We start from the raw sequence: 23,153 nt of genomic DNA on the forward strand, positions 1-23,153 counted from the left end.
CACTTGGTCAAAGAATACAATAAGATTTGTCTGGCATGATCTGTTTTTGACAAACCCGTGTTGGCTTTTAGTAATGACTGTTTGATTGAAAGAATAAAAGCTGGATATTTTTAGATTCTTTAATTGCAGATTCTCCAGCAAAGGTAGTAATATAACTTAAAATACTCTTTTCAAAGATGAAACTTAAGTCCTATATAGGCTTCCTGCTCTTTTCAAGCTGGTATCTCTTTTTGCCTTCATAGCTGGCATACCAATCTATACACCAGCGGTCCCCAACCTGTTTGGCACCAGGGACTGGTTTCGTGGAAGACAATATTTCCACAGACCAGGGAGGAGGTAGGAGGACATTTAACCTAGACCCTGTGCATGTCAATTTCACTTGCCTGCCTCTCACCTCCATCTGTGAGACTCGGTTTCTAACAGACCATGGACTGGAATCGGTCTATGGCCCAGGGGTTGGGGACCACTGCTATATACCTAACACTAGCACAAATCTATACATGCATCTTCTAGAAGCTGTTTATTTCCATTCTGTCCTATCTCCAATTTCATTTCATGTAGCTCTAGCTGGACTCTTTAAATTTATCTCCTCCATATTTACTAGAAGTTCTATTGCATTTTTCCTCTATCAACTTTCCTTAGGTTTGATAGCAGACAGTTTCCTTTTGAAGTTCTTAATAAAAAAGAAAAATTGAGAGACATTTTCACACAGTGCTGTTCTTGCTTTCATTTGATTTTCAAGCAACAAAGAGCTGATATGATGATTTTGATTATTCACTTTTCAGTCTCCTAGTTTCGCAGGCTCCCAAAGGAAGGCAATAAAAACGATTCCTCTTGCTATTTATTTTTCAGTTCTTTTGCTATGGTCATGACTAAGGCAGAGTCCTATCTGTGAGAAATTGCTTTCTCCTGGGAAAAAAATCAGTTTCCCTGTCCACAAATTTGGTGGAGCATTTATGCCCAGCACCCTACTTCTTTCCCCAAATCCACTTGTTATTTTTTTTTCCTTTCAGTTCTATGTACCTGCCTCATGGCTTCACCCAGATAACTTTCTTACTGTTTTCTTTTCTCTCTCTTCCTATTAATTTCTATTTTGGAAGGCAATAAAAAGAAAAAAACACTAAACAAAAAAAAACAACCCTATCTTCGCCTATTGAAAAATTGTGTAGACAGTGAAAAAACAGGTCACAGAGATCAATCATTGTTGAAAGCTGTTGAACACATGAGCATGTGCAGGAGGTAGGTTTGGTGTCAAGTGAATAGAAGTCAACCACCATGTGGTTGATGCTGCCATCTTGACTTTTTTTTTTGACACCCCCAAGAATATCTCATTGGATGCAATAAGCACTTGAGAATTAAATCTATCATAAGGAAAGTGAGTTAGCAATGTTCTGTATCACCCTTGAATTAGCCAACCACTAATATAATAGTAGATTGATGGCATATATTTGCTGTTTATATAGCTCACGTGCTGTAGTAATTTTTTTTAAAAAAAATTGTAAAACTGACTGTGAATGTCAGAGCTAGTTATTATACAATGTGCTAAGTTATAATATGATTTGTTAGTTTTGGCTTAGCTTCTTATATAAATTGATAGTCAACACAACTAACTGACTAGCAAATACATAGATGATTCATTCGTAGTAGCTAAAGCATAACTGCTTGACCTTTGCAATTTTTAGGATTTGAGACATTCATACTGAATTCTCAGACTATGGAAAATATTTCCATTAATTTTGTACATATCCAGGTTATATCTTCTCACAGTCTTGCAACACATCCCCAGTCTAATTTACTGTAATATATCCTATTAATCTGTTTGTCTCATAGGGCAGTCAAAAGCTTTCTTTGAAGATTTATTGCTTGCTACCAGGTGATATCATCACTTGGTAGATAGATTGCATGAATTCATCATGCTTTGATGTTTAATTGATGTGTGCATCTTTTGCAGCACTTCTATGATTATTGCTTGCTTTTGCTAACTTTCTAATGGTCTACCTATCACTAAATATTCCTTTTACCTTTTAAAGAGTATCATCCAGTTTGTCCCTGTCCTTAAGAACATATTAAGCCTTCAAAGCTGAAGATTTTGACATCTGGAAATTTGTTTTCAATGAAAACAATCCATCACATGATCATTATGCCTGCTATAATATTCTTGATATGTGGCTACCCTGGAAAGTATTTAGAAATTGCAATTGGTGCAAAATGTGGCAGCCAGGCTGCCTACCATGCATGCATAAAAATTATATGATGTCTGTACTAAAACATATGCACTGGCTACTGATTGCCGGTTGGACACAGTTTAATAATTGGCATTCATTATTAAAGCGCTAAACCGCTTTGGGCCAGATTAGAGGTCTCTCTAACTATGAAACTGTCCTATTATTCAGATCAATAGGAAAGACCCATTTGGAGATCTCTACTGCTGCTGCTAGAAGGTGGGGAAGAGCATGCAAAAAAGATCTTTTGTGGAGAAATACAAAGATAGCCTTGAAGAAGATATTCAACAACTGTTACATTAGCACGATCTTAGTCCCGGAAGAGAGGAAAGAATAAGCAAGAAACTCAAAATTACTTTTCTTTATTCCTTTTGTATCAAAGAGAAGCAGAGAGAATGTCTGCCAGCCTTTCAAGATTCTGCTATTTAAAATAATGTTCTAATAGTTTTTGTGATCATTGTTTCTGACCTTAAATGGCTGATACCTATATCATTCTCAGATTTTCAGTATACACTCTGTAAGGTTTGTCTTCTGCCCCCCCAATGGTATGGAAGATGATAAAAACACATGCAAAGATAATAATGTTCATTTAAACACATTTTGTAATATCTTAAATTATTATATTATTGAAGTAAATATTGAAGATAAAATTTATTATTTAAGGATGTCTGTATTAATTTGAATTACATGCCTATTGTATGAAGAGTAACAATAGGAAAACAGAAGTGGCTTCTTTTTTCCCTTCATGTTGCTATTGTTCACCAATGGAAACATACATTTATATTTCCAATTACTCACTGGAGTGAGGATCTCATATTACTTGCAACTTTTGAATGAGTTGCTTACAGATATAGATTGTATGGACAATTACAATAGAATAAGGTAATTCTTATGCAAAAAACCTTGTGTGAAAAGCCATTATATCATATATTTGATGTTGCTTTCTTTTCTCTTTTTGCTATTTTATTTTTCTTTTCTATTGATTTATTAACTAAAACAAAATAATTTTAGAAGGCAACACTTTTACCACCTTTTGTAATTTTTTTTAATGACTGGTTTCGATTTTAGTTCTAATTATATCAATTTTGTTGTGTTTTATAGCTAATTTGTTATTGATGTGAGCTCCCTTGAATATTGGAATAAATATTTAAATAAAGAAGTAAAAGTGGGATGTAGATTCCACAAACAAATCAAGCCATCAAGCTTAATAAAGTGCATGAGATTGAAAATGCTAAGTGCTTAAAATATGCTAAGTGCTGAAATCAGGAACAAGTTGATTACTTCACCCTCATGCCAATCCTATCCTTGGTTATTGGTATGGTTGAATCTTGCTGGAGTTATTACTTTGGCTGGATTTTATCTTACTTGAGAGATAATACCTAAATAGTTAAAATAGCTATTATCATGCCTAAAATAGGCAGATTGAAACTATGATTGTCTTAAATCCTGTGGCTTTCCATAGAACTAGTCCTTTCAGTTCAATTTAGTGTATTGTGGTCATAAACCAGTAGTAGAACCAGCCTGAGTATAAGTGAAGCTAGAGGTGATTTTTCTCTCAGAAATCATGATTTACGCTTTTTGGATGATTTTTTTCACCCCACAGCCCTCTTTTATGCTTTCGCCCTGACTTCTCATATACCCCAAACTGTATAATTAGCCCTTGAACTATATTCCTGAACCCTCCCTAATGAAATCATGGAAACAATTTCAAAAAATTATTTAAAACAGTAGAATTATTTTAGAAATGTTCAAAGTTTCATGATGTAACAGCTTATGGAACATTTTAGGATGAGTTTCACACTCAGACATTCTAAAATGAAGGACTGGAAAAACATCTGATAGATTTAGGTAATTTTGCCTAAACTACAGTACTTCCATACAACCTCATTTTTACATAAGAATAATCTCTAACACTTGACAATGCAAATGCTGATAATACTATGCCTATATAGAGATGGAAAGTATCCAGACCAAGCATGATGTGATCTGAGTGGATTGCAGAGGTTAATACAGGCCCAAGGTATCTCATAGTCTGCAACATCATGACTTGATCCTGCCATCAACTATCCTTGGCCCATGCTTGGCAGGTGTGGCAAGAAGGTATATTATACTCCCCTCTTGGGTGTTTGCAATGGTATGTGAGAATGACCTTGGGGGACAGGAGGGAGAGCTGCAGACTAACCAGCATATAAAAGATGTCTCCTCCCATGGGAGAGGGGATGGCATGGAATTTTTGAAAAGGGACCTCTCATAGTTTTCCTGAGAATAAAGGGAAGGGAGCAATACTTTCAGTCTTGTTAATGTAAACTTATAATAAAAATAGAACTAGTATTCCTGTTTCTGCCTCTTGTCTGGAGTACCTTGCAGGAATAATAGTGCCTGCCATTGAATTCCTTTCTAGTTATGAGCTGATTCAGTAGATGAACATCGAACATTGTTTTATCCCTCCCCCCAGAAGTTATATGCACAAAAATGAACAGTTTAGTGTGTGTGCATAGGTCTGTATATGAATATAGAATGTTTTCTGCTCAAAATGCTCATCTCTAATAACATGGATTGTGTTGACCAGGAATGATGAGGATCATATTACAAAAACTGGATGAGATTGGGTTAAGAAAGCTGAGATTTTACATGGTACATGAAGAATCCATCCAGCTACACTCTCCCTCCCCAACTCACTCCTCAGACTGTGTACAATTGAAGAGTTTTAAAGATGTATAAAATCTGTGATATACCTATATGTTAGTGTATATGGTGGTGACTCTGTGAGAGCTGTATGCAATGAAATTTCATTTTAATGTATGCCGATTAGTGTACATTTAAAGTGACAATAAAGTTATTATTCTATTCTATTCTATTCTATTCTATTCTATTCTATTCTATTCTATTCTATTCTATTCTATTCTATTCTATTCTATTCTATTCTATTTCATTCCATTCCATTCCATTCCATTCCATTTGTGGAAATTTCAGCTGCTTTTTAAGTGCCCATCAGTGCTTGCTGTATTTAAAAGCCAGGTTTATTATTAGAAATAAGTCTTCATTTAGAATTTGCAAGACCCAAAAGAACTTTATTGGATAGTAGAAATCAAAGAAGAAAAGCAAAAGCAGGAACAAGTCAAATTGTTATATGATCTCCAGCCACCAAGTATATGTGCTTAAGGAACTACTGCTATGTGAAACATTAAATTTCCATCTCTTGGTGATAGTAACTACCCATTGAAATCTGTGAATTGAGTATTTGTGTATAACGTAGAGGGTGTTCTTCAAGGCTTCTTACCATCAACTGCTTTGTCTATAGCAAAATGAAGAAATAAAAATTTATTAGGCATAAATTATATGTTAATAAATCAATTGTACTTTAAGGAAAGAACATTGTATACTGGAGCATCTCTCAGAAGTTATTTTTGTTCTGAAGCATGTCGTGGAATTATCAGTGAACATGCAACTTTTCATGATACTTCTTAGCCTTTCTGTAAATAAGTCTACCTCTATGCCACTAAATGACTGCAAGATATCTGTCATTTATCTCTGGTTCTCACCAATTGCATGGATTCTTAATGGAACTTGTGCTTTTACTGCATTTTATTACTTTATTGTATTTATGATTATTGCTTTTCAACAGAAAAGAAAGAAATGGCATTGGAACTGGTCCCAGATGGGAATATGATTTAATTTATCTTGAAAATGCCTAGTTTCTAAAATAGGTTTTTTCAAACTTGGCAATTTTCAGATGTATGCCCACTGCCAAAATTGCCCAGACAGGGCTTGAAAATTCTGGGTGGGTATTAAAGTCTACAAGTTTTAAAGTTGGCAAGTTTGAAAAATATCTTTCTAAATCATCTCTTTTGGCAGTCATTCCCTTGAAAGTTGAAATGGTAGTAGCAGTATAGGAAATGATAAGTATCTTGATACCTTCTCAGAGTTAAACACCACAACTCCCATTGTCCTTTGACGGTAACCATTAGACTTAAACTGATAGAAAGTGAAATTCAAAATATATGGAGGACAACAGATTGCCCATTTATACTGTGATGCCATAGCCTCTGTCTACAGGATGTATATGATATTTTAGACATTATCAACTGTATCAGGCTGATATAGTTGATAATGAAAAAGAAGTGGGTGATGGCACATAAGAAATAAATGTGGATTAGGACTAAGTCAAGGGAGATGGAGATATTGACAAATAACAACTACTAGTTAGTCCAGTGTTTCCCAAACTTGACAATTTTAAGACATGTGGACTTCAACTCCCAGAATTCCACAGCCAGCAATGCTGGCTGTGGAATTCTGGGAGTTGAAGTCCACATGCCTTACAATTGTCAAGTTTGGGAAACACTGAGTTAGTCCAAGAAAGGTCCCCCATAAAACTGTCACATTCTAGTGAAAATTTAGACTAAAAGTATTTAGTACCAGGATTTTAAAGAGCAAGAGATGACAAGCTGTATATTTTGAAACATAATCTATCACTCCTGATTTTATTCTATCATGGCACTCAAAATTGTCTGAAGGAGAATTCACAAGTCATAGGCCAGATCTGAATTTGATTACCTTTAGCAAAATGGCTGTCCATTATGTACCGTCCAGCCCATATCTGATAAACTATATTAAAAATTGCTTTCCATAACTTTCCCTCCCTTAAAATAACAAAACCTTACCATACATTCCTGAGGCATTACCTGAAAAGCTGTATGGGAAAAAAGAAAAAGAAAGAATACTTACACTAAAAATCACAAAAGACAAATGAACAAACAAAAATAACCCAGCTGACTGGGACTATTTTTCAAAAGCAAATTGAAGAGAATATGTAATCTTTATCAATTTAAGTACTAAAGGTTTAAAAACAGCTTAAAGCACTATGCTTTAAAAAACAAACAAACAAATAAATAAACAAACAAATAAACCCTGTTCAGAATTAGCCTGACTGATAGGAAGCAAACACAAAGGGCTGTTAGGAGAATCAGAAGTATTCTTCACCCACAATTAATCTTGCCTCACTCTCATCTCCATTGACTGCAACCTGTAGGTTCAGCAACTTGACTAGCATTAAACCACCATTCCATGCATCCTTCCAAAGCAATGGTTCTCATAGCTTGCTGGAGAATTTTGAGAGCTGAAGTCCACACAGCTTAAAGTTGCCAAATCGAGAAACACTGTTATAAACTGACCATATCATGCTTCATCCTATATTAGGGAGAGTGCTTGGTCATTTTTTCCCCCACGCTTGGCAATGTTTGGTGGGAAGAGAAACAAAGCCAGGCTATCTACGGGTCCCTTTCTTTAATTTGTTTGCAATTTGTAATAAGGGCAGCACTATTTTCAAGCCTCATTATTTTGGCAAAATAAGGATTAATAATTCCTTTTGCATTACCAACAGTAAAATGTTTGCATTTAGAATCAACTTACTTAAAGTCCTGGCCATCCAAGAGCTGACGATAAGTCTCAATCTCTTGTTCCAGACGGGTTTTGATGTCCATCAACATCTTATAGTCATTGTTCTGTCTCTCCATGTCACTGCGAACCTCAACCAACTGGGCTTCTATGTTGCTGATCAGGCCTTGGATCTGGCACAGCCGGTTGCCATAGCGAGCTTCTGTGTCCGCTAAGGTGCCTTCCAGGGCAGTTTTCTGAGAAGGGGAAGGCATTGGTGAGAAGAAAAATTCAGTGCTTTCTGAAAAAAATCTGTGGCATCAGTTTGAAAGAAATGTCAAACATTGTTTTGAAAACTGGGGCAAGATAAGCTTAAGGAAAAGAAATTAGGTGTGAAGTGGTAATGGTTATATTTGTTAACTTGCACAGAGCAATAGAAGTCCAATAGATTAGAGGACTGCTGAAATATGATACAGTATTTTTCAAAAGCATTGGTTAGATTGATTTGAACATTTAATATTTACTAGCTGTTTCATACCTCACAATTACTAGCTGTTTTTTCATTTGTTTTATATGTTATTGATACTATGTTCTGGACCTTATGCAGTAAGGTTGCCTAACATTGATGAAAAAAAAAACCCTAAGAAGCTGTTTTATAAAGTGCACTTTTCTTTTTGTTCAATTCTGCAAACACTTTCTGAGCTGACACATATTTTCAGCCTTAATGCAGGTTTTTTTTTAAATTTATTGTATAGAATGTTGATTCCAGCTCCTGTCATTTATATATCGTATTTACAGACAGACTTATAGACAGTGGTGGGATTTAGCCGGTTCGCACCACTTCGGCAGAACTGATAGCTAATTATTTGTTGCCCAGACCCAAAATGGACTTCTGGAAGCGGCATCCACACAGAGAACTGGTTGTTCACATATTTGAATCCCTCCATTGGTTATAGATCTAATTTGTTGTGTTTTATTCAGTAGGCTATGCTTAAATAATAGCTTAATAGAGTGATGAATTAAATATTTGACTGATAATGTCTATTCAGATCTATTGGAGATGACAGAAATTGAACCTCTGAGTGTTTAGTTGACATCTCTTTGCACTCCATATGTGTGCGCACACATACACATATACACACATAGCTCAAGGGATCAAATTAAGTTACTTATTTCAAGATTCAGACATTGGACTTAATTCATTCCCACTGATCCACGTACCATACTAAGCTGGGATTGCAGCTCTATCTCCAAGCTCTGGAGAGTCCGTCTCAAGTCAGTGATTTCTGTCTTGCTGGTCTGAAGCTGTTCAGTGTTGACGGCAACCTCTTTATTCAGTTCTTCAGTCTATATATTTTTAAAGGGAAGATGACATTGGTAAGTCTGATTATGATTTGGACAGCCCAGTTGTCTCTTACTGAATTATTCTCTTGAAGGATCCCCCTATCCCATTTCATTCTCTGCCCATTTTTTCTGTCTCACCTTGCTCATAAACCAGGCCTCGGCATCCCTTCGATTCTTCTCAGCTAGCAGTTCATACTGGTCTCTCATGTCTGCCAGGATCTTGGTGAGGTCAATGCCTGGGGCAGAATCAATTTCAACACTCACTTGGCCACCCAGATGGCCAGATAGAGTACTCATTTCCTTTAAAATGAGAAAAAGTCCAAACATTAATTGAGGATCTATTTGCATAGCAGCACTAAACTGCATTTAACTTTCTCCACATTTATACTTTTTTGTTTCTTTTTTAATTTTTCATGACTCAATTAATGCCTAAAAAAGAGAAAAAGATGGAAAAGCTTAACACCTCCTCTCACTTTTTATACCTTTATAGCCATTTATGAGCAGCAACCCTAACAGTTAAATTCAAAAAGCATTAGGCTAAATAATCATCTTTGATTATCTCTGACCATCAGCTTTGAAAGCTGGGCTGAACTGGAATTGGAGTGCTATAACATTTAGAGGGCTGCAGTTTTCTCACATCACATTTCCAAAGTGGGTAGAAAGCATGAATCTGATAGCAAGGTCAGAACTAATTTCAAAGAAATATATCAACCACAGAACTGAACAGCTTTCTGACTGAGTTATTTAATTGTACAACCAAATTCATCCTGCAGAAGAAGTGATTTTTCCAGCTCTTTAATAGCTGAGAAATTGAATTTATCATATCCTAAAAGCCATTCTGTATATTTAAACCTGCAGAATGATTTGATTTTGAACAGTTGATTGAATCCTTTAAGGACCACTCAGTTGTTAGGCAAGATATAAGATGCTAGAAAGGTAGAGTTGTAGTGGTGCAGTGGTAAGAATACAGTACTGTAGGCTAATTCTGCTGACTGCCGACTGCCAACAGTTTGCCATTTTGAGTCTCGCCAGCTCAAGGTTGACTCAGCCTTCCATTCTTCTGAGGTTGGTAAAATGAGGACCCAGATTGCTGGGGCCAATATGCTGACTCTGTAAACTGCTTAGAGAGGGCTGTAAAGCACTGTGAAGCAGTATATAAGTCTAAGTGCTATTGCAATTGCTATTGACAGAGAAAACTAAGACTTTCTGCTGACTTTAGATTCAGTGTATCATGTTGTCTTATTGACTATGCTGAAGATTCAGCCCTTGTTGCAGTTAGCTTTTGTACATAGAATGGAGACTGCATAATGCTTTTTAATGATATCTTAAGAAGGCTGGTTGGTGTTCATAGAATTTAAATTTGTTACATACAACTTCAGTCCTGCTCTTTGTAAATGTTTTTATTTTAATCATAACAAAATGAGTTTCCAGCCCAAGGAACACTTGTCTCTTTCTTTACCTCTTCATGGTTCTTCTTGAGATAAGCCAGTTCTTCTTTTAAGTTTTCAATTTGCATCTCCAGGTCAGCTCTAGCTAAGGTCAGCTCATCCAATACTCGGCGTAGGCCATTAATATCAGCTTCCACACTCATGCGCAGGGCTTGCTCAGTCTCAAACCTAATTAAAGAAAGAAATACCTTACTTTTTTAAGGCATAGTCTAAAATGTAATGTAATAGTAGTAAAGTTGGAAGGGACCTTGGAGGAAGGGACCTTGGAGGTCAACCCCCTGCTCAGGCAGGAAATCCTACAACATTTCGGACAAATGGCTGTCCAGTCTCTTCTTAAAAACTTCCATGTCACTGATTCTGTTTAATTTTGTTGAGCCACTTCCTGATGTAGAAATGTTTACAATATTAGGCTGGATGATATAGAGAGGATAAAGATATCTGGATATAGAAGACTGACATTATGCTATTTATGTGACCACTTCTTTTGTAACAAGTAACAGCGCTAAGTAAGAGATCACTCATGAATAGATTCCTTCTCCTATTCCCTTCCATAATTTGCAAATGGAAAATATACATTTCCTCCATTTTCTGATCCATGAAAGATTTACTTACTTGGTTTTAAAGTCATCAGCAGCCAATCTAGCATTATCAATCTGCAGGACCATTTTGTTATTTTCAATTGTTGCTTCCAGGATCTGAAAGACAAGAAGTAACACAAGGTTGGAGTGAGTTGCTTTTAGTCATAGCATATCTTTTTTAAAAAACTACTTTGGCTTCCACACACACACACAGTTGATAGGATGTATATATGTGTCTTTAGATTTCTTGGAGTAAATTGTTTTCTTCTCTAAATTGATCCACTAGGCAACCATGTTGTATTTTCAGTTGTTTACCTAAAACAACATTGACCCAAAATAGATTTGATTGACTATTAAGTGTAATTCCTTTGGAATCAATGGGACTAAAATTCTTTAAATTCCTTTATTTGTAAGGATATATTTCATGACCAAATATGGCTGTTTTGCCATAATACAATCATGGGATATAGTTTACATTATCCATACTCTATATAATACTCTATCAGTATTATAAATCAAACAGGTGCTATTTACTAGTTTGATTGGACTATGCAGATAACAAATTGATTCACCTGAAAAATTCAGTGTACACTATCATCAGAGCATTGTAGACTGTATGTTGACATAAAGATATCACTTGCTCCTTGCAATGAGATGTTTATAAAAGCTACAACATAAATCCAGCATAACAAACATTAAAAGAAATAAAAGTGATAAAAAGAGCTTCTACTTTGAAATTACTAGCTACATCTTACAGAGACACGCCCATTTCATGTGGTTAACTTCAAGTAGCAGCAGATATAGGATTAAGAAAATCATCCGGCCAAAGATGTAGTGCTCCATCAGATATGGGTTTGTTTGTTTTTTTAAAAAAAATACATTTCTTGGATTTCCAATCCCGCCTTTTCCACAAAAGTCCAAGGTAGTTTACATGGGAATCTCCATTTTATTGCTTTTGCTGAGAGAGAGTGACTGACCCAGAGAGTGGTGAGACGTAGTCTGAATTCCCAGGAAGGAGGAATTGCACTCCAGGCGACAAAAAGGCAGAAAAACTTAGATCGGGAGAAAGACAGTTAAGAAGGCTCTTCCCTAGCAATTCTTAGAGCAGTGATGGCGATCCTTTTAGAGACTGAGTGCCCAAACTGCAACCCAAAACCCACTTATGCATCGTCGGGTGCTGGGTGGGTGTGGCCCATTGGGTGGATGTGGCCCATTGGGCAGGCGTGGTTGCGGTGGTAACAGCAGACTGGGTGGGACTAAAAAGTTCAATCAATCAATTCCAACTTTGCAAGATCTTTTTTTTCCTGCGAGACGTTGAAATTGACTGATTGATTGAGCCTTTTTTTTTTTTTTTTTTTTGCACATGGCAGTGGAGGCCTAAAGCGAAAAGGTTTTATAAAACCCAGCTGAAGGCCTAGGACTGGGGTGACAGCACACGTGCCCACAGAGAGGGCTCTGAATGCCGCCTCTGGCACCCGTGCCATAGGTTCGCCACCACTGTCTTAGAGTATATCTATAATGATAGAAATAGTTGTTTTAGTTTGGCAAGATTTCTGTCTATAAGTGGGAAACAATAAAAGAAATTGCTCAGAAATAACTAATAATAATGTCTTTCTTGGTTCTTGGGGCCTGACAATCACCTAGGAACTGAGTCTCTGGTCCTAGTTCAGCAACTTAGCTATTGTACCATAATCAATGTCAAACATTCACATTTGAGAATCTGTCCAACTTTACCAATCACAGATACATTTTGGCCTGGCTATCTGCACTTTACATGCTAACTTCCTTTGTGGCTCGGTTTCAACTTGTTTAAAGAACCAAATTCTTTAGAACTAACAGCCAACTTGGAAGTTGGTAATCATTAACTGCTAGGGTGCATTCATTTCTTCATAATAACTGTTTGTTTTTATTTTATTCTCTGTACTTTCAGGGTGTGTATGTGTTTCCTGTCCAAACAAACTGGGGGTTTAGTGATTCTGCTGTCACAAAATAAACTTTGATTACATGTGTATAGAAAAAAAGGGTTTACTTAGTTACTGGTTTCTTGTCTTCTTTTTCCTCTTTAACAAAGAAACAAAGCCAAAGTTTTGCTGTGGTAATTGAATTGTTGAAAGGGAGGTCTCTGCTCAGATTCCAATTCAAGATATATAGGAGGCTTTTAGGAATATTAAGACAATGAAGGAAGGGAGGAGCTTCAGAGATCTTTATCTTAAAGGGTTCCAAAGGAGAATGTTTGCACTCTGTCTCCAAGGAGGGGGGCTTTATACATCATTGCAGAAGAGAGAAAAAAATAATACAGAGCAAACAACCAAATTGAACAAATACAGACACACATCTAACAATAATTGGTATAATTTAAATAGACATAGGAAACATCTTGCTGAAATGGAGAAGGCTGAGATCAGATGCACTTCCTGCCAGGACATACTAAAGGAGAGTCAACAAAAATTAAGAGATCAACATGTGATCAAAAGAATCATCTTCAAATAAAGCATTGTCCTTGGACAATATTTCAAACAGGATACTTTCAAGATGAGGGCTTTTCTCAGCTCCTTCAAATACAATCCCCTGTAAAGCAAAACATGGTATTCCTATTTCCTGGAGAAAGCTAACTACAAGCAAGTTAACATATGTATGGGAGGGATGGGTGGAAAGGAAACTGCCTAAGATGTGGAAAGATGAAAATTTGGGGGGGTCAATCTATCGGACAAGTTGCTATTGAGAGATGTCATAAACTTAAAATTTGGTGTGGCCTTCAACTGATAGACGTGCACAATTTTGATATTAAAATGGAGCAGCATATGATATGGTCTGTGGCTGGAGACAAGTATAAGAAATAAACTAGGATCCATGGGCTCCAAATTGAAACACTTTTAAAATAGAGCTGGTGAAACTAATGGGACTGATATAAATTATGACTAATTTATATCCCATTGATTCAGTGCAATCCAATGTACACAAGATGACATGCAAATATCAACAGATTTGCTCAGGAATGCATTTCAGTCCATCCTCTCGGCACACAAGCATTACCGTATTTAAAGAGCACATAAAGATGATTTTATCTGCATAAATAGCGAGGAAGAGAAATTAATATGTTAATATGAACAGCTTAGCCTTAGAGAATGTAGCAGTCCAGCGTTTAGCTAACATACTGTAAGAGTCATGCTAATAGCCAAAAAGAGGTGCTAAATCAAGAATGAAGAGATACTTCAATTCTCAACAGCACATAGATCTAAATTTGGAAATATAAGATCTTGTAGCATGAGATATGTCTGCCTTAGGCATATTGTTTAATTAATTACTAAGCATTATTTGATTAATCAGTTGATCAAGCATTGCTCCGAATGACATCTTGATTGACACAGATACAGCTAAACTATTGTCTATGCTATAAAAATCTGATTTTGATTCCTGTCTAATATTACATTACCTTTAATCAGTTTCTTTAAAGTCAACTATGCCAGAATTATGCTGTGCACATACAGCATTCTTTGTCTACAACTTGGCAAAATGCATAGTAATTCTTAAATACAGGTAATCCTTGATCTCAAACTGTTTATTTAACCATGGTTCGAAGTTACAACAGCTTTGGAAAAAGTGCTTTATGTACTGTATTTGCACTTATGAGCATGATATCACCTCCATGGTCACATGACCATAATTCTGGTGCTTGGCAACCAGCTCACATTTACAAATACTTGCAGCATCTTGTGCTCATGTGAATTGCAATTGACAACCTTTTAAAAAAATGTTCATTAGGGAACCTAGTGCTTTACAACCACTCTAAACATTGACATAAAATCAAGTCTGGTCATGTGTGGACTTGACTCACACAGATTTGTGACTAAAATTCTAGTCCCAAGTCAAGGAATAACTGTATAATAAAAAAGAAGTAGAGGAATTTGAATGCTTCCTGGCTGATATTGATGCTTTGCAATGAACAGTGAGTAAAAGGTTTTTGCCAACTGTATGATTCAAGCTAAGGTGCTGTTACACTCTCTTCATAAATGGGAACAGTAATTGTTTAGGGATTTTTAAAAATAAATTGATCAGCTCTTTTCAGAGAGATACTGGAATTTGGGTTAGTCATATTGGTGCCCTCATGCCATACAAGACTTTCCTCTTTGTAATAATGCTTTTGTGTTTTTAAGCAAATGCAGAACAGCTAAATGTTCAGATGATTGCCTATTTCATCATGTTCACACTGCAAGCCAGAAAAAAGTGCAGGAGCTGAACCTAAGGAGAATCTGTGATTGTTCATTGCTGATCTCTAATTCCAAATCAGCATGGTCAATGGTGGGGTATGTTGGAAGTTGCAATTTAGTTTTCTCTGCAGGACCAGAGACCTTTGTCATTTTAGGAACTTCAGAAATATGAAAAAAATTTCAAACATAGAGCAGATTAAATTTACACTTTGTGCTAAGTCATGGTGCTCTGCCACATTTGGCAGAGTTGCACAACATATAAAGCCATAATCCATGATATACAAAGCAAAAATTACATAATATATTAATCCAATGATGAAGAAACCTTTTTATAGTAGAGCATGATCTGCAAATGCTTGTCACTGGCTGTCCAAAAACTATTATTGCTGGAATTCACATATCACAATTGAAAAACCTTTCACAAGATGCTGAAACATAAATACATCCCTCAGGATTCCAAATCTGAAGTCCTACCTTGTCCCGGAGGTCTTCAATGGTCTTGTAAAATGGGCTGTAATCTCGGCTTGCAGTCGGTCCTTGCTTCTGGTACCACTCTCGAATTTTAACCTCTAGTTCAGTATTTGCCTCCTCCAGGGCACGCACTTTGTCCAGGTAGTTTGCCAGGCGATCATTCAAATTCTGCATAGTTACCTTTTCATTTCCCGAAAGGAGGCTATCACTGACATTTAGGTTCCCACCAAAGACACCTCCAGCCCCACCAGCTCCACCAGCTCCACCAAAGCAACCACTCCCATAGCTAAAACTTCCACCACCATAGCCACTACCTAGGCCTCCTCCAAATCCAGAAGAAGCTAATCTAGCAGAAGAGACAGAGATGCCATAACCTCCAGAACCCCCATGGATGCTTGGGGTTCTGAAGGAGGAAGAACCACCAAAACCTCCTCCACCAATGTTGGAAGAGGATTGCCTAAAGCTGTAGGTATTCATGATGAAAGGATGTCTCAGACCAGCTCTTGGCAACCAAGTGACACACTTTATACTCTGGAGACAATGTAAGTAGTTCTCCCCTCTCCCTGTCTCTTTTATTCTGTACTGTTGTGGGAGTTGTCCATCTAATCTGCTGATATGTGAGCCCTTTGGAATGGACCAAATCCTTTGCCAGCATACAAATTCTTCTCATTGGTCAGTCAGAAAGAAATGGGCTGTTTCTTTTCCAAATATTTGCTTAAAAATATTTTCCTCCCCTCCCCTTGTGTGACAATGTGTCCCCCCTCCTTCTTTTTAGAACAAAAGTTGTGATTCACAGTAGGTGGCTTTCTGCTCATAAGCAAGACATTGATAAATGCTAGGTGATCATTTACTTAAGCCTCAGCTAAAACCTTGAGCACACATACCTGTCCTGACACACACTGATTCTTTTGTGAAAGGGGTGTGGGGGGGAGTGAAACAACTTGGAATCCAGCAGTTGAAGCAGGTAAGATATTCAGTGAAACTGAGACAAGGGTAGCTAAAGAGTTTTTGCCCCCACCTCACTCCCGAAACATTCATCTTCTTGTTAAAGGGCTGTGAATATATATCTAGAATATCTCAGTTGCTCCTAATTGCTATAAAAACAGATTTCTTTGAAAGAAGAAGGTAAAAAGCTGTCTCTAATCATATGTATAAATATCTGTGTAAATCCTTAATATCTTAAGAGTATTTTAGCTGAGGAGGGAAACTCTAGCATACAAGTACTTCTTTTCTGAATGGAAAACAGGAAATTCTTGAGGGTATTTCCTCACATGGATGAGCACTTTCATGCATAGCCAACCTTTATGATTTTTCCTGTGTCGCATCTTAATGACTGAATTCAAGCCAAAGATTGTGTATTGTTTGTTCTTACAGTATGCTGATGTAGAGAAAAAGTACGAATCTAGGGTGAAGCTGTTCAATACCTAACATCCATGTTGGTTTGGCATTTTACAAATGGGATTCTCCATACACCAAAAGCCCAAAGATGAGGAAGGTGTCTTATCACTGCAAACCTTGTAGCCAGTTGTGTTTTTAAAGATATATGATCCTATGATTTGAATGCAGTTTAAGTTATCTTCCAATACCCATATGTAAGAGAATGTACCTGATCTCCAATTTCTGTGAATGGCTGTGAATGATGGGGGTTGTAGTCTGACATTGTGGATGATCCTGCTTAGGGAGTCCTTGATTAGCAATTGTTTACAATTATGATGGTGATAAAAAATAACTTTGTGACAATCCTTGCATTTACAACCTTTACTGGTCTGGGACACAAAGGAAAGTTGAAGTAAGATAAGCCTAATCATGGTTTCACTTAGATACTATTTTGCTTGATGGCCAAGTTGTCAGTCCCTATTGTGGTCACTAAACAAGGATTATCTGTATAGGGAAGGTTGTGTCTTATAATAAAGGTTTTCCAGCATATGTATTGTTAGCCTACATTTTCCATAGCCTGGGGAAAAAAAACATGGGCATTGTCCTGCTTGCCTTGTACAAAAGAGAAAGTGGATAATCACTCCACTGCCAGAATACTTTAAAATATCTGGTGGAGAGAATTGGAATTTATTTCTAACAAGATATATACATGCAAGTATATATCCTAGAAACTATACATAGTTTTATCCTAGAAACTATACATGTCCTGCTCCCAAAACCTGTGATGACTCAGCAGCATCCCTTCTGAGTTCAATCTGCATTTCCCCATTAAGCTACTCAAAAGTGATTGATTTGAAGTGGTTTACAGTGAGGCTAATAACAATAATTCAGAACACTGATCTAACCTACTGTTTGTCAACCTGGGCAACTTTAAGCTGTCTGGACTTCTACTTCCAGAAATACCCAGCCATCCTGATGGGAGTTCTGGAAGTTGAAGTACACGCAACTTAAAGTTGTCAAGTTGCGAAACACTGATCTAACATAACTAAGGCAGCTCTAGCAGCAAATATTCTGTCTGTAAAAAGAAAAGTTCTCAAAACTTTCTTGGTAGCCTAGAGGTTAGGGGTGTGCTTTTTCTCAGGAGATATGCGTTCCAAAGGATGGGGACGGCCACTAAGAAGACATGTTGTCAAGGTACATGTTGTCCCTGCCTCCCACTGGATGAGATCTGCATGTGAAGGGTTTTGAAACAGAGCAATGTATTTAAATTAATAGTAACATAAAATATGAAATAGTTGTTCATTAATAAACTCAGAATAAATGGTTTCTCAGGATTGCAGTAATGAAAGGGCTAAATGTATATCATAACAGTTATGGACTATAGGCAATCCTTGACTTACGACTATAATTGGAACTAGAATTTCCATTGCCAAGCAAGAAATTGTTAAATGAGCCATGCCTGATTTTATGACTTTTTGCTACAGTTATTAAATGAATCACTGCAGTTATTAAGTTAATTATGCAGTTGTTAAGCAAATCCAGCTTTCTCCATCAAAATTTCTTGTTGGAAGCCAGCTGGGAAGGTTGCTTCTCAGGAAAGCAACAGGAAATGCAATCATTGTAAATGCATACCAGGTGCCAAGGGTCTGAATTTTGATCATGTGACTATGGGGAATACTAGAGTGGTCATAAGTGTGAGGACTGGTTGTAAGTCACTTTCTTAAGTGCTGCTGTAACTTCAAACAGTCGCTAAACAAATGGTTGTAACTTGAGGACTACCTATACTGTCAAAAGGCCTGTCTTTGGGGTATAAGCCTCAAGGGCCATCTGGTTTTTTATTGCTGGTTAGAGGCAGGAAAAATCTTCTGCACGAGCCTTTGGAGTTTTGTTTGAGATGTTTCTTATGGAAGCTAATGAAGGCTTATGGTATATTTGCAATATATGGTTTATTTAAACCTGTGTACACATGATTAAATGTTTGCAGGATTTTTTTCAAGTTTTTTACAGTTTATTAGATTACAGAGTAAAATACAAAATACAAAAGCAAATAGTAGGACAGAGTGGGGAGGGGAAAGGGAAAGAAGAGTGAGGGGAAGAAGAGAAAAAGAAAAAAAAAGACATTGACTTCCAACTTCCTCTGTTGCAGTAGAATGAAGTATTAACATCAAGCCTCAACTTTTTACTTTATATAATAGTATAAACTAGCCATTTATATAACAACAAATCAATCTAATCAGTAAAACCCCAAAATCAAAGTTTCACTGAAGTGGTCTCCATATAGAAACAAAAGTACCTATATTTGCAATACATGTTTATTTAAAGCTGTATATAGGATACACATGACTGAATGTTAGCAGTTTTAATATTTATATAATAATAATAATAAAGTTGGAAGGGATCTTGGAGGTCACCAAGTCCAACCCCCTGCTCAGGCAGGAAACCCTATACCATTTCGGACAAAACATACATTTCCCTTTATTTTCAATGGTTTCTCTTCTCCTCTCTTCTCCTCTCCTCTCTTCTCTTCTCTTCTCTTCCCCTTCTCTCTTCTCTCTTCTCTCTTCTCCTTTCCCTCTCCCCCTTTGATTTCCCTCCCCCTCCCCTACCCCACCCACTTCCCCTTCCCTCCTTCCTCCCTTCCACTCTCTTTTATAATATGTTTTATTAAAAGATTTGACATAATTAAAAGATAAAGAAAATATATAAAAAATAGCAAAAGTAAAAGATGAAGTGCTACAGATAAGAAAGAAAAAGAGAAAAAGTAAAAAAAGTTGAAAAGCAGCTTCCAATTTTCTTTACAGCAGTTACAAATTAGCTTCTATCATTTCTTCTCCCTTCAAAATTACATTATATAGATTCCTTCTCCCCTATTTAACCTTTTTTTAAATCAGCAAATCCAGAAATTAATAATTCATTTTTAAATAAGGATGGGCCATTCTTGTAGACCATGAGGACTTCAAAATTTCCATCAGTTCCATGCTGACCTCAGCATGATCTCGTTCTTAATTTGACCTGAGTCATATTTCATCATAAAACTCTTGCTTTATCATGGATTGAATCCACATACCTTAGGGCAAGGTGTAGCATAAAGCTTAACAGATTGACCAGGATAGACTTGCCCAGCAGGTTACACCAACTTTATTTTACTAGTAATCTATTTCTTGATCAAATAACAGAATCATTGGGTTGGAAATGTCTTCCAAAAGATCAGGTAGATAAAGCCAATATTTTACTACCCTAACGTAGGAAAGTGACTGGGAATTATATTCCTTCAGATTTGAAGAGCACAAGTTTAGAGCTCAGAAGTCTAAGGAAAGGGTAGAATACATAAGTCCTCAAAACTTCATACTTGCACTTTCTAAGTGAAATTGTACTGGATCAGACTGAAGATCTATTCAGTGTCCTATTTCTCACAAGGTCAACTTGATCATGTCCTTCATCCATGCAGTAATGTTGACAGGCTCTACATACAAGGAAGCATAAGTGGGCATGGAATGCTGCAATTACACCAGACAGTTAAGAAGAAAAAGGGCATTGAAAGAATATGTGAAGGACAGTGAAGAAGATGAACTGAACAAATACACTCTGAAGGTTTACTGAATTCCAGAGAGACTAGACTAGTCTACAAGACCAATGGAGAATAATGAAGAGACATGGCAAGACATGTGACTAATACACCAAATAATTATCAGGCAAAGCAGATATCAGCAAGACCTGGCTATAGTTTAAGAGCAGAAAACTTGAAGACAGATACAGAATTCTGGCTGCATAAGACCAAGCCTTAAGAAAAAATGCACACAAAGCCAGAATTGAGAAGACAGCAATGGATGGCAAATGCTGATTCTGCAAAGAAGCTGAAGAAATAGTTATCTGCTGCAAGAAGGATGCACAGACTGACTATAACAACAGCATGACCAAGTAGCAGCAATGGTGTATTGGAAGATCTGGCAAGAACTTGCTTACCTGCAAGCAAGAACTGATGGGATAACAAAATAGGCAAAATAATAGTAAATGAAGAAGCTGAAGTGCTCTGTGATTTTGAAATAGAATTGAAATAGAAAGCTGCTGTTACATAACACCCCATAATTACTAACTATGATAGTGGAAATTTTGATACCTAGAGACAGCAGAATAGAAGAGAAAAAACTGAAGCAAGTCATAAAATACAATAACCTGCAAATAAAAATAAAGTAACTGGCAAAAGAAAGCAAAGGTAGTCCCAATAGTAATCAGCACTTTGGGTGGAGTCCCAACACTTTTGGAGCATCCTTGGAATTGACAAAATAACCATCAGTCAATTGCAAAAGATAGTTTTGTATGGAACAGCATACATCTTATGACAATGATGATGATATGTTATCTGCTCAGTTGTATCTGACTCTTGGCGATGCTATGGGCCAGGTTTCTCCACATTTTCTGCACTATTTCTCTGACTGGTATCAGCTTTGACGGTGTCCAACCACTGTGTTCTTTGGCTACCTGGTTTCCTTTTACTGCTAATTCTTCAAAATATAATTGCTTTTTCCAATGAATTCCCCTGCATGACATGGCCAAAATAAATAATGCAGTTTTGTGATTTTCTTACAACAATATATTTAACATATTCAAATAACACCTGTTTAATACAGATCCTTAGAAAGGAACTGATTATTGGATAAAATTGCCAAATCCAGTCCAAACATCTGGCTGACTGTGCAACCAACCATATATGATAGAAATCTACAGAGGCAGAATTCTACAACGACCTCTGCATTCTCTGTAGAGAATCTCTGCAGAATTCTATTTTAAAGCATTACTAGTTATCAGCTCTTCTTCAGTTCATTGTTTGGGCATTTGAAATTTTATGGCATTGGAGGCACAAAATTGGTCAGACTATTTGGCACCAGGCAATTTAAATATGCTTTTCACATATTGTCTCATAGGTCTTAGGATGCTGGCATTTATTTCAGAGACATGTAAAATGTAATACAATAACAGAAAAGGCACATTGTTCTTCTCACAAGTTCGCTGCAAATATAATAGACTGACAATGTAATAGCTCAGGCTGTAATCCCCTATCAATTTACCTGTGAATGAACCCTCTGAACTTACTTCTGAGTAGGCAAGCATATAACTACATTGGGAGTGATGTTATATCAGAAGATCTGACAAAAAATAAATTCATCTTAACTTTTAAAAGTTAAGATGGCTCAATATTCTCCCTTCTCCTGCTTAACATGTACATGAAACCACTGGTTAAGTCATCTGAGATCTGGAATTCAGTATCATCAGTACACTGACCTTGATGCCTCAAATCGGTCTGCCCAAGTAAAACGGTTGATCTACTGACCCAGTTCTGGAGGCTGTTTGGAGATCAGGATGGGGTGGAACAGACTTTCATTCAAGGCTAACTGGCTCTGCTGATCAGTCTCCTAGGACAAGGGATATTTCCATCAATAGGCCTAGATGGGACTGCACTTCCCCATTTATCACTTGTGCACAACTAGGTGATCCTGCTGGGCTCATAGCTATTGCTCAAAGAGCAGGCAGCAGTAGTGGCCAGGAGAGCCTCTGCATAGGTTCATCTTGTGTGCCATCTGAACTCCTTCCTCAGTGTCCTTGAAAACCATCCAGAAGCTATAGTTGGTACAAAATGCAGCGACATGAACAGTAATGGGCACTTATTGATTTGTCGGTGTGTTATTGCAGTATGTGGGCTGCATTGGTTGCCACTTGTCTTCTAGGTGCAGTTTAAGATACTGTTTGATACCTATAAAGCTCTATATGGCTTAGAGCTTGGATGTCTGAGGGACCTCTATTTCCAATTGTTTCTGTCTGTCTGGTACGTTCCAACAGAGTGGATTCCTTCCAGATCCCTTCTATTAAGCATGGTCATCTTGTGGGGTTGAGGAACTGTGTCTCCTCTCTCATGTCCCCTCCCCTTCCCCAAGGTTCAGATGGGTTCTGAAAAGCTCTGAAGACCTGGCTTTGGTTTCAGGCTTGGGGTTAATGGGTTTATGGGGCCCCTGGTGTGGTTTATTATTATTAGGATTGCTTTGGACCAGACTTGTCATGTGCTTTATCCTTTCCAATGTTTTTACATTTTGTAAAATGTCTAGAGTCTACTTGAACGGGTGGCTATAATTAATATAT

General features: G+C 37.0%; 1 protein-coding gene and 1 long non-coding RNA gene across 4 annotated transcripts in view; one reads left to right on the top strand and one right to left on the bottom strand.

The window, feature by feature from the left end:
- LOC120312786 (keratin, type I cytoskeletal 10-like) overlaps nt 1–16,197 on the bottom strand; it is a 36,215-nt gene extending 20,018 nt beyond the window's left edge. The window contains exons 1-8 of the mRNA XM_039353970.1: nt 15,648–16,197; nt 11,000–11,082; nt 10,399–10,555; nt 9,078–9,239; nt 8,817–8,942; nt 7,632–7,852; nt 6,884–6,912; nt 5,503–5,517 (exon numbers count right to left, since the gene is read on the bottom strand). Of these exons, the coding sequence (XP_039209904.1) occupies nt 5,503–5,517; nt 6,884–6,912; nt 7,632–7,852; nt 8,817–8,942; nt 9,078–9,239; nt 10,399–10,555; nt 11,000–11,082; nt 15,648–16,121 (1,267 nt within the window). The 5' untranslated portion in view covers nt 16,122–16,197. The remainder of the gene's footprint in view (nt 1–5,502; nt 5,518–6,883; nt 6,913–7,631; nt 7,853–8,816; nt 8,943–9,077; nt 9,240–10,398; nt 10,556–10,999; nt 11,083–15,647) is intronic.
- Nucleotides 16,198–16,533: 336 nt separating this feature from the next.
- The window catches only part of LOC120312803, a 66,019-nt gene continuing 59,399 nt past the window's right edge, over nt 16,534–23,153 (top strand). For all 3 annotated transcript variants that reach the window (XR_005557968.1, XR_005557967.1, XR_005557969.1), the window contains exon 1: nt 16,534–16,608. This is a non-coding gene — a long non-coding RNA (uncharacterized LOC120312803). The remainder of the gene's footprint in view (nt 16,609–23,153) is intronic.

The sequence above is a fragment of the Crotalus tigris genome, unplaced genomic scaffold (assembly GCF_016545835.1).
Source record: "Crotalus tigris isolate CLP2741 ecotype Arizona unplaced genomic scaffold, ASM1654583v1 scf7180000018544.1747854, whole genome shotgun sequence".
Classification (NCBI taxonomy): domain Eukaryota; kingdom Metazoa; phylum Chordata; class Lepidosauria; order Squamata; family Viperidae; genus Crotalus; species Crotalus tigris.